Source organism: Amphiura filiformis, chromosome 2 (assembly GCF_039555335.1).
Source record: "Amphiura filiformis chromosome 2, Afil_fr2py, whole genome shotgun sequence".
NCBI lineage: Eukaryota > Metazoa > Echinodermata > Ophiuroidea > Amphilepidida > Amphiuridae > Amphiura > Amphiura filiformis.
Genome location: NC_092629.1, coordinates 13,203,282 through 13,215,837, shown reverse-complemented (window position 1 = coordinate 13,215,837; position 12,556 = coordinate 13,203,282). Strand labels below are relative to the sequence as shown.

At 36.8% G+C, this 12,556-nt stretch overlaps 1 protein-coding gene across 1 annotated transcript in view; it reads left to right on the top strand.

Annotated features, from left to right (window-relative positions):
- The window catches only part of LOC140145909 (uncharacterized), a 32,595-nt gene that overhangs the window by 18,138 nt on the left and 1,901 nt on the right, over positions 1-12,556 (top strand). The window contains 12 exon segments of the mRNA XM_072167627.1: positions 2,249-2,368; positions 2,997-3,148; positions 3,569-3,750; positions 4,313-4,423; positions 7,484-7,582; positions 8,069-8,177; positions 8,669-9,056; positions 9,615-9,701; positions 10,647-10,714; positions 10,717-10,804; positions 11,504-11,647; positions 12,261-12,355. Coding sequence (XP_072023728.1) covers positions 2,249-2,368; positions 2,997-3,148; positions 3,569-3,750; positions 4,313-4,423; positions 7,484-7,582; positions 8,069-8,177; positions 8,669-9,056; positions 9,615-9,701; positions 10,647-10,714; positions 10,717-10,804; positions 11,504-11,647; positions 12,261-12,355 — 1,643 coding nt within the window.

Below are 12,556 nucleotides of genomic sequence, written 5' to 3'. Positions count from 1 at the left end.
TGAGGTTGTTTTCCGAAGATGGTTTTCAATTTCGAGTGCACTCGGACGAGTTCGGTAATCAAATCTCAACATCATATTAATTACCGAATAAACACCCTTGACTCCTTGCGGACAGATATGGAAATCGCATTTGTTTTCTGAAGCACACTCCCCTATTCCCACAACGCCTCCATTCTTTGTAGTCAAATAAACCGCCAATTTATCTTCATAAGTTGTTCCGATAATCAGAGCTGCTAATAGAAGCCCCAGTGCATAAATATCAGCGGACATGCCGCAGTGTCTTGAAAATAGTTCCGGTGCGAGATAGTACTTCCCGGCAACTTCTCCAAGCATGAAATACCCGATAAGATCACCATAAAATTTGGTATCAGCTATCAGTTTTGATAATCCAAAGTTTGCTAGTTTCACAGTAGGTTGACCGTTTGATCTGATGACGACCATTACGTTATCCGGTTGCATGCCTTGATGAAGGATGTTGTTGATGTGTAGAAACGAAAGCGCGGATGACATTTCAATCATGAACCGATGTCTGGTATCATTATCCGGTTGTTTCTCTATAACAAATCTATTCAGGTTCCCGCCATCGCAGTATTCCATCTCCACATACACTTTATTAGGTTGCGAGAAGACATCCCGGTATACAACAATTCCATCATGGCCTCGGATCTTGATCAGCAATTCAATTTCACGAAGCCATTTGTCTCGGATCTGGTCAATAAGTGAAGCATTTTGTTGCTTGATGTCAAATTCTTTGAGCACGCATCTTCGTCTGGCTTTCCATACTGTGCAGAAGTCTCCCTTGCTAAGAGCAGTATCAGTGACATATTCAGGTTCTTCCTTGGTTGTTGCTACCACTGCAGAACTTGAAGCAGACGGCAGTTGAATTGCCGGTATGCATTCTGCCTGAGCAAATGATGGTGGTGGCACTGGTGGTAGACCAAGTGCCTGATTTGCAAATGACGGCACTGATGGCAGGCCAACTGCCTGACTGGAAGTAAATGGCACTAGACCAACTGCCTGAATTGAAGCAGAAAGTGCGGCTAAATCTACAGGTGGACCTATAGTGTGATTTAGAGCAGAATCAGTAGAAGTAGCAGACAACTGTTCTGGAAAACCTACCGTCTGATTAGGAGCAGTGGGTTGTGCGGCAGCCATTTTAACATGCTTGATAAAATAATCAACATCATGGATTCACACGAGTGTACCGTAATTTTATATACAAGCTCCCATCCTGGGGTTCTGAAAGACTCCCGCAAAGACTATTATATATCACAAAGAATATCACTCGATTGCAGGCCTATGTACAAGCCTATATAAGCTCCAGAAGTTTTATGTGGCAATTTCATGAACAAGCAATTACACGAATAACAGTACCATGCAAGTAAGCAAAATCCACGTTGATGCAATCATAGACTGTGACGCAATCATGCTTGATCATGCAATCATGATTGTCGACATCCCGCGAGCGAACGTTTCAACATACTACATAGCATTGGCAATATTACATGATGTGTGAGTGATCATGCAATATCAATTATTCTGTGCAATATATGTTTGACCCCGGATGTTTAATATATCTATCAATTAATATATATCTTCTACCTAGTAAAAGCGCGGTATAAATTGTATAGGTCCATGTATGTAAATTCTGAAAATGATCATTGTAACCTATGTACACTGATCATAGTTCAGTGATCAGAAACTGTATGCAAACAAAATTATAATTGCCAATGCCACAATGAATTAACTTTTTTTGCATAGTGTATTAATAATTTAAATAAAGTTGGTATCAACCCTAGAATTATATAAACTTTTAATGCTTTTGGGCCTCATTACTGCTATAATGTCTAAAGTATAAAAGTATGATACATTTACAATAGTATGGTAAGAATCCAACCGTGATGTCGCATTTATGTAATCAAAGAAAATCATTAAATGTATGATTTCAATCCAAAATAGAGCGTTTTCAATCGTTATTCATGAATATTCAGTAATAGTTGGTCAAAATTCAAAGAAATAAAAATCGGATTCTACTTGATCTTTATCTCATGCTTTTCATGATTTTTTCCAATAATAAGCACTTTTACATAAATCTGACATCCATGGATAGGTTACATCAAAATTCTAAACATTCTAAATATGCATAAATATATACTTTTGCGCCCAAACAATTTCTAAAACAAAAAATGCACCCTACTTAATAGTAAACTAAATAATAAATTGTATTTTTTCCTGTCTGCTTGTATAGAGATTTCATAACGGAAGAAACTATGCCCTGGGCAGCTGCTGAAGAATCTCCTGAAGACACTGTACCTGAAAGTACCATTTCTACGTTACGTCAATTTTTTGCCCAATATGACAGAAAAGGGTATGTAATTTTATTGCCTCTCATCTCCGTTTCCTCTTGTTCTTCTTCTTCTTCTATTTTTTTTGGAGGGGGAGTAAAGATATCTCAATTATCATTGTAGGCAACTTAGCTGAATTTTGACTTCCAAAATGGTTAAGCCTGTAATCATTCTGCCATTTTTGTGTTAAATTTAGTTCCATCTTCTTGGAAAATTGATTTTATCAATGAGACAACTTTAAGATTGTGCGACGTACCTCTCTACCCAAACCAAAATTGAGTACACCCCCTGATTGCTAGGCCTATAAGGCCCCATGTCACAGGGAAATTGCCCAAAATTGACAATCAAAAGTGCGCTAAATTAAATGTTCTAAACTTCACAAAGTTGTCATTCGACTTTGCTAATTGTTTTGCAATTTTGTGCAACTTTGCATTAACCTCGAGTAACTTTACACAATTTTATGCAACTTTGCGCAAAAATGTTTGGACAACTTTGGGCAAGTTTGCGCAACTTTTCAAAATGTTTAGGCAACTCAATGTACTTTTGGTCTATTTTGACAATTTTGGACAATGTTGGGCAATTTCACCTGTGACATATACATGATAAATTGTTTTAGATATTTATAAAACACAAATTTTCTTTCCATTACAGCACTGGTTACGTCAGCAAACCCATCATGAAGCGTGTGTTAGATTCTCTTCTCGACCCCATCCCGGAGGAACAGGTGCAACATCTTCTTAGATTCAGTAGATGGGGAGAAGATGGCGCTATTGATTACAATGACTTCATTAACAAGTATAAAGGTTAGTACAGAGCAAATCTTTGGAGAACGATTCGGATCCATGATTTAATAAAGTACTCAAATTAGGCCGAAAAAAATAATGTTTGGTTCTCGTCCCCTCCTTTCTGGAATTTGTCATATTTTAAAAACTATTTATTTTTCAGATTTATCAAAGTTTTAAGTTGAAAAATCTAACAACAAAAAATCTTTAAAATCTTTTGTTCCAATTTTTGATGACTAAATACTTTGGTTGTAAAGTAGTACAATACTATTTTACTGTATAATATAAATATAATAGTCACCAATAATTGTGGCTCAGATTGCCGCAGCAGGGCTACTAACGATAATTTGGATTGTTCATTTTATATAAATCAGTAATTTTATTAGGTTCAATTTATTTGTATTCAAATGTTAAATAATTTAATTAACTTCTTTTATACAGAAATGAAACCATTGCCAAAAGCGAAAAAACCTGACGTTTTAGGGACACACATGCCACCCAATACATCCAGTCAGGAGAATCCACCAAGGACTGGTATGAGTGCTGGTGGTGCATCGCATGGCAGTCCTAGTCTTGACAACGCCACTCTAGGAAAGTCATATCAGACATCAGTTCACTTCCAGGTGAGTTTGTTAGTTAACTAGGGAGTAGGTGAAGGAGGGGGATTAGCCTGATTCCGTGGGGGCCAGGTAACACAGACTAGGTCAAGATATAAAAGGTTTGAGGAAAAAAAAAAAAAAAAAAAAAGCGGTCATTCAGTGAGAGATTATCAGAAATTTTCCCAACATTTTTGAAAAAAGGGGGTCTTTTGGTGACAGGAAAACAAAAAAAGGGGGTCATTGGGTGAAAAGGAGTTCAGTAAAATAAAAAAGGGGTCATTGGTTGAGAGGGAGTTGAAAATTCGCACATCCCCGACACCCATTTTTAGTGAGTGCCCCCTCCCCCCGGGCATAACTTGCAAACACAAAATCGGAATCAACTGAAATTTTGGGAATAAGATCTTTTCATGGATATCTACTGAAAAAAAGTAATTTTAATTTTAGCATCCTATCCTCTTTTAAAAAGAGGATAGGATGCTAGGATCACAAAATACTCCTTTAAGCAACTTTTACTAACATTGATTGTTGAATTAAAATAAAAGAGTGTTTCTATTTAATAAGATGTTAATCTTTTTGTCCATTTCAGTTTGGTACTGATAAAGAAAAACCATCGTCAATTTATAATAAGGATTTTGATACAGGAGTACAGCAAGACACAATTAAGGCACACAAGCAGGCCCCACCACAATCTTCAGAGGTAAATATGATGAATACCGTAAAACCCCGTCTACAAGGATATACCTAAGAAACGCCCTCAATAAAATTGGTTGCTTGTTGTATTTGGAGTTTGAGCAAATATATACTGGCACTGGGTGGCTATGCATTCCATCTAAGTATGTTGTAACACCAATCAATTGTATTGACATAATAACGACTGTTTCGTATATCAGGATCGTATAGCTCAATTGATAGAGCGTCAGACTTTGGAACTGAAGACATGCTGAAGAGAGTATGGTCCGGGCACCGGTTCCGTTTTTTCATTCTCGTTTAATTTTTTTTTTTGTCTTTTTTTTTTTATTTTTCTTCTTTTTTTTTTTTCTTCTTTTAATTTTAGGTGCGTTTTTTTTTTTTTTTTAGTTTTTTAATAGTTTTTTTGTAATTTTGTGGTTTTATAGAAACTAGTAAAAGCATTTATTCTAAATAATAGCGAAACCCACGGTTAGACAGATGTGTTGTAACTACTTGTCTGTCCTCGTCTTTGCAATAAAACCTATGTTGCACCTTTGTGCCATCCCAATTCTTGAGGTAGGGTGCGTTTTTGGCTTAAGCACGATTTTGTTTCTACTTGAAATGAAATCAAAATAAATATTGTTCTGTTGCCACAATTGCAGTTTTTTCAATAAAAAAAATAGATGAGGAATAATAATTATTCCATATTTGAATCTATTGTCCCATCAAGAATAGAGTGTCTTCAAAAACTTCAATCAATTCATCTGACAAAGGAAACTATTCTGGTCATTCAATTTGGTTTCGCTTGCACCTGTTATATTACAGGCGTTGGTAGAGAAGGCACACTTCTCTTGTCTTCACCGAAGTAGTGATGTAAACACTAACATGATTAATTACCATAGCTAGCAATGGACATACACTATTTTTTGTTCCACTTGAATCCATACTATAGGCTATTCGCTGTCGATGTGACGTAATTAATCGGATTAACTACCATAGCAATTGATGAATACAATTTCGAATATATAGCCCTACACTTCATCGTTCACGTGGCACCTATGCATTAAACCATAGTTGTCAAAGAAATGCTAATCACTCGCCATGTAAGATTAGTATTTATGAAAAGAGTGGTATTCAATCTATGTTTGGTGACATACGCGGGTGATTAGTGCAATCTGCTTGATGGTAGTTATTGCGATTATTACGTCACTTCGACAGCGAATTGTAGTATAGACGAATCCAACAAGCCAAGTGATGGTCAGAATTTATTCGGCCATTATACGCTGGTGAAGTTGCGTAATTAATCGGATTAATTACCATAGCAATAGGTGAAAACAATTTTGAACATATCGCGCTGCGCTACAAGCAGGTTACACTCATCACCTGTACTGTGTATGTCTGCAATCATAGATTGAATACAATACTGGTCTTTTCAAAGATCTTACAGGTGCAGCATGATATGGTTCAATGAAGAGGTACCGCCTGAACGTATCAGTGTATAACGCGGTATATTCAAAAATTGTTTTCACCTATTGCTATGGTAGTTAATCCGATTATTACGTAACTTCGCCAGCGTATTGAATAAAACAGGAGGATGTGAGTTCATATGGGCAATGTCGGGGATAGGTCACAATCGATGTGGAGAGATGAGAGGTCCGACCAACAGCCATAGCGATTCAACTAATTCCAGCGGACGGTCTGTGGCTAATAAGGAATCGTCTTTGACCACATGCGCAGATCTGTCTCGTCAGGAAGATATTTAATATCCCGAATTTATAATAGGCCTATGCCTACCAGTTCCATCGTATAACCGATCTGCTAGAGAATATTTGTTACCATGTTTAATAAATTCGTATTTATCGTATAATAAAATGTAGCCAAATGTATATTATGTGTCACACGGTTTTCTGCTGAACCACTAGCAGGCTATGTTACCACATCTATGACAATGACAAAGGTGAATTTTGATGATTTTTACGATCGTCCGGATGAGCAAATCACTGAATGGGTCTTTAGTTCCCTCCTCTCCTTATCCTGCCAATATTATATGAATCAAAGCAAAATAAAGAAAAATAAAATTAAACAAGAAAAAAGACAAAGAAAAGAAACAATAAAAGAAAAACAATAGAATAAATTAAACTAAATATGAAAAAAAAAAATGATCACGAAAGGAGTCTTTAGAAAATGCAAGAAAATATAAATGAAAAGTTTGAACAATATTTTGTTTATAAAAGTTTGTGTGACCGTGATGAGGCTCGAACTCACCATCTTCCGATCTAAAGAACCAAAGTCTTATGCCTTGCCAAGTGAGCTATGCTCGTGAGATGCGAAATAAAGATAAAATAATACATTGTATACCTGCTTGTGTCGGTCAATGATTTGCTCAAATTCCATAATGATATAATATTGTGGAGGGCGCTAGCGTGAAATATGCTATCATCACAGTCGCTTCTATTCCTTATAGACGGGTTTCTACGGTAGATTAGAATACACATTACGTGGACAGTGCCTTAAAAATCAAAGTAGAAAGACCTGTGAAAAACAAACAAAACCACAGGTCATATATAAATGTGTCATCCTATTCTTTCATCTGTTTTAATTAACCAGTCAATTACACAATAGGGATTAGTTGTATTGTGCTATTGACTGGTTAAAACAGGTTAACTATTAGGATGACGAATATTTAAAAAAAAATATGACCTGCGATTTTTTTACAGGTCTTTCTGATGAATCTGCTCCAATTTTTTAAAGCACTGTCCACGTAATGAAAAATAAAACAAAAGATTACAATCTTTGACACATTTTAAAGCTATTATCAGTGATATGGGGAAATACTGACATAATCATCTTTTTGCAATGAAAGAGTCGCCAGCTTATACAACTGAACATTCGAACATGATGAGTTATATTGTCCTTCCCCATAAACAAATAAGATGGTCATAGCCATAGTCATGGTTATAATCTTATTCTATGTCCAGCAATGATTTGACTTTACTTTGATGAGTATTGAACAGTTCAAACAACAGTGGGCCAAGATTAGAACCTTGTGGAACTCCATTAAAATTGTTTGTTTGTTTTGTTTTCTCAGGTAATGCACATGGTTCCAGGTGTTGGATTTGGTGCTAGTTCAAAGCAGAGTAGTTTTGTTGATTTCAGCAAGGTGGATGGGGAGAGACTGAGGCAAATTGTAAGTATTAAAACTTAAATTCTTAGATAACTGGGGGGCAAGCAAAAACATGGGGGGGAAATAACTTGGTGGGGGCAAGCGATTTTTGGCACACATTTAATAACATTCTTTACAGAAACATTCAAGTATTCGAAATATCTATACCATTTAAGGCTTTGGAAATTGGGAACACAAAAATTTAATTTGTGCAAAGGGAGGGGGTGGTGGAAGGCAAAAAGTTTTGACAGGTGGGGGAGGGGGAAAGAAGCAATTTTTGTCAGACTGGGGAGGGGCAAGCAATTTTTGCCACTCCATTTGGAAATTTCACCACCCGGGGCATATAATTATTTCTTTATTATATGGCCCAACTTTTAACTATGACCCTGAAAAGGAAACATGTTTGCTTTACTTTTTCCGTGGTGGTGTTGGTCTGTTATTTTCTTACTAAAGATCATAGGCCACACCTGCAGCATTAACTAAAACTTCTAATATCTTTATGTTTGACAGCTTGATGAACGAAATAAAATGAGCAACAAGAACAAGCGACGACACAATCTGAATAGCGTAATCATGACATGTGATCCAAACAGAGACGCAGTCGATAGGCAAACATCATGTAAGTATATGAATATTCATGAATAGGCCAAAAAACAGAATATATTTTGGTTCTCATCCCCTCCATCCTCAATTTCTGGGATTTGTCAGATTTTTTTTTTTAGATGTTTCAAAAATTGTAAGATTTTGAAATGCTTTAGGAAAACTTTATACATATAGTTGAGTTAATTTAGAGAAATCACTTTTTGTGATATTCAAGGGTGTTTATCCCTCAAAATTTCACATTTGAAAAGAAAAGGACTTCTCCTTGAACATGCACTGTTGGAAAAGACCGAAAACTCACAATGCTAATGTTACATCATGAATACAAAAAGTAAAAAATAAACCTCTCTCCTTCATCAATTCATGAAAATTCACTGGATGAGAACCAAAACATGAATTTCATTCAGGATTATGAAGAATTTTTGTTGTTGTAATTTTGCGTTTTTTCTAAAAATTATATTCAAAAACTAATTCTGTTCTCACTTTCCTATTCTTGCTTCTCCTCCACAGTATCTCACTCAAGTTACATAACACACACAGACTCCAAGCCTGAGAACCCCTGCGAACCACATCAACCCAAATACCCCTTCTTAAAAAGTGACCTTGCCCTTCCAATTAACGTCAACCCCTTACCTAAATTATCGGAAGCTCGTGACGCCTTCAGTGGCCCTAACATCAGTGATCCTGCAGAAGAACAAGCAAAATTGAGAGAATTTAAGGAGGACAATAAAGAACGGGTGAAAGATGGGAAAAGAGTTCATTTTATGCTTGGTAATGATGCACCTGATAAGACAACGGAGGCGGGAGAGCAGTTTACTTATAGTATGGATGTGGATGATGTGATGCCTGCTGGTAAATTGAATGCTGATGATCCACATTATGCACATTTTGAATCCAGGTGAGGAATATTTTAATTTTTTTGTTAGTTTCATCAGGGATATTGCAAATCCGTCATTACGTGGACAGTGCCTTACAAAATCGAAGCAGAAAGACCTATGTGTGAAAAAACCAAAATCACAGTTTCAACCAGTCATTATAGCACAATGGGGCTTGGGGTTATTGTGCCATTGACAGGACAAAACAGGTGAAAGACCAGGATATCCCAGCTAGGGGCATAGCAGTAGCAAGAGCATTGGGACCCATGGACAAAGAGCAGTATGGAGCCCTTTAAACATCTCCTTTATCAGCCCTATCTCTAACACATATATCCTATAGTCATTTTTGCTTTTGCTTGGGCCCTGGACCCCTTGGGGCCCCTGGATTTCATTGAGCTTGCTGACCTACTTGCTACGCCCCTGGGATGACAAACACATACGAGCTGCGACTTTGGTTATTTCACAGGTCCCTTGTAATGTTGAGATGACAAGCTCCTTAGAATATTTTAACACTAGACAAAAATAGTTTGAGAAACTTGTACTCTAACCTGTTTTCCCTCTCATTCTTTTCTGTTCGTTAGTAAAAACACACTGGACTTGGGAGGTAACCCTATGGCACCTAATAATATAGAAAGGATCAATATGGCTAAGAAGACTTATTATCATGCGTAAGTATGGTATTACTAGAATATGTCATTGTATTAGAAAATATTGTTATCATTACTGGAGAAATGCAGTGACAGTGTGAACAAACAGTGTTAAAAGTTGATAAAGTTCAAACATTATTATTTTAAATAAGATTTTGAACCAAAGACCTCCAGATTAGATCACTTTATGCTATTTCATTGCCAGAGTCCCTGTTTATCAATTTAAGCAGCTCAGGACAATTGAAAAGGAGAGCCATTCCATGTCAACTCCAGGGATGTGCACCACAGCACCTCTTCAATTTTTTGAAGTGTGGTGGTAGATATTGATAAGAAAGTAAAATCCTGAAAAGTTGAGCTTCATACTCCATTTTGTTTTCCCGTGGCATCAATTTGAAATTTAGGGGGTTTAGCGTAAAAAATGTGTCGCAACGCGAAAGAAAATGTTCTGACCCGCCGAAGTTGGTCCTGGATGGCCGAAGTTGCATTTTGAGGGCCCTATATCTTTTAAAGTAAAGAATTTACAAGTTTTCTGATGCCAGATTTGAATTCTACACAAGAAAGTACCCCAGGATACATACTTTTCAAAGTTGTAGGGGGTTCCCTTATAGATTTATGGACCTCTTTACATTGTCTTTCGCGTTGCGACACATGCATTTTTTACGCTAAACCCACTAAATTTCAAATTGATGCCACAGGAAAACGGAATGGAGTATGAAGCTCAAATTTTCGGGATTTTACTTTCTCATCAATATCTACCACCACACAGAAAAAGAAAAAAATTGAAGAGGTGCTGCGGTGCACATCCCTGGAGTTGACATGGAATGTCTCAGGATGGTCCCGCTGGATATTAAGAGAATATTATTTTGGGAATGCATGCTAAAGAATTCCAAGTCAGGAGTTGAACCTAGGTCCTCTTGATCTCTGTACTAAATTGGTTGTTGTCTTTCATTCCATTTTCCATTATAGATTGAACCCCATGGATCCCCTGCATATCAGATTACGCAGATCTTTCATGGACAAGGATCCTGAACACACCGCCATTTAAGCAGGAGAGAAATGAAGGATACCGTTAACAAATTCCAAATTAATGCCAGTAGTCAAGCATTGGATAGACTTATAGATAGGTAGGTATACATGCATTACAGTAAATCCATCTTGAAATGTTGGAGGGTGGCACTCAACCTGAATGATCAAAACTGAGTGCAAATGATATTTTTCAGCCTTTTGGTTTATCACTGACCCTTTTTTAGGCCAATTTTTTATTCTCAATATGTTTTTGGAAAATATTTTTGAGGAAAGTTGTAACCAAGACAATTTGTGTTAAATTTGGCCAACAATTTTGACTTTTGGTATATTGATGGGTCCAAATTTCCTGAAAAATTGATACATTGTTGGGCCCACTTTTTATTTGTTGTTGGTCAAAAATTTTGCATTATGACACATTGAATTTCCTTGATGCCCTCAACGTAAGAAGAGTTGCATCACAAAACGCGATAAATCCATTTGAGAAAAGGACCAAATTGTGTTAAATGGATGTGGTGTTTATCGCATTTACCATAAAAGAACTTACACACCTGATTACTGTTTTAAAATATTGCGAGTTGGTGAACTTTTTTACGTATAATCGCACCATCTCTTGACAATCGTTTGGCAATGTTATCTCAATTTTCATATATTTGCCGCTTGCGATGAAATTCATATTGAGATATTTTTTGCCTATCTTTTACTTAAACTCTGCCCACCTTGATGCCCTCAACATATTAAGATATTTTTTGCCTATCTTTTACTCATATCCCTCCAATTGTTATCTCTTCCTTCGCCAGATGTGATAAGCATGGTGACGGTACCAGCATAGACTACCACCAGTTTGTAAGAGGTCTCACCATGGAGCAGGCTCCCCAAGACATCTCAGTACCGCATAGTACATCCTTGATGAGGAACGACTACAGGCCTATAGAACAAAGAAGGTAATGGCAATGGGCGATTTCATTTGATATCCACACTCCCCCTGTGGACGATTTGGCTGAAGTCTTCCACAGATCATCGGAGTATAGGTTTCAAATCGTATAGCAATTGGGTAACTTCCATTTTACATACTAACTCCCATTGTGGAAGGTATAGGTAAAGCAATATACAGGGGCAGTATGGGTTTCAAAATAATTAAGCCTAGCCAATTCCATTCGAAAAACATACTCCCACTATGGAAGATGTTTCTATGGAATAGCCCAATACATTGATCAATCAATAAAAGATATAATCAATCGGTCAATCATTGATCGATAAATCAGGCAATCAATTAATCAGTCATTTGATGGATGGATCAATCAATTGATCAAATAATCAGTTGATGGATAGATAAGTCAGTCAATCATTTGATTGATTGATCAATCAATCAATCAATCATTTTGATTGATCAATCAATCAATCAGACTTCATAACTCCCTGTCTGCACTCTGCACAGGGAACATTATTATTTAATCAATATGAAAAATAGACATTTCAACACAAAAAATCAATCAATCAATCAATCAATCAATCAATCAATCAATCAATCAATCAATCTCAACTTGTTAATTACAGTTTCACAGATGCTCAACTGTTAACCATAGAACACATGGATAATAAGCCCATAAAGCCGCAACCATCTCATTTCTTCCATACGGACAGCACAGGAGGTAAGCTAGTATTTAGACTCAAGCCCAGGAGGGGAAGGTGGTTAATTCTGTGTCCATGGCAAATTTCTGATGCTATCTTCAGTAGATAGCAAATTATTCCATGGTGTGTTGCTATTATATCAATAATCTCAATATGGCTGAAGGAGGTGGAGAGAGAGAGAGTTTGTGATGGGAAGAAGAGAGAGAGGGAGTGGGGGGGGA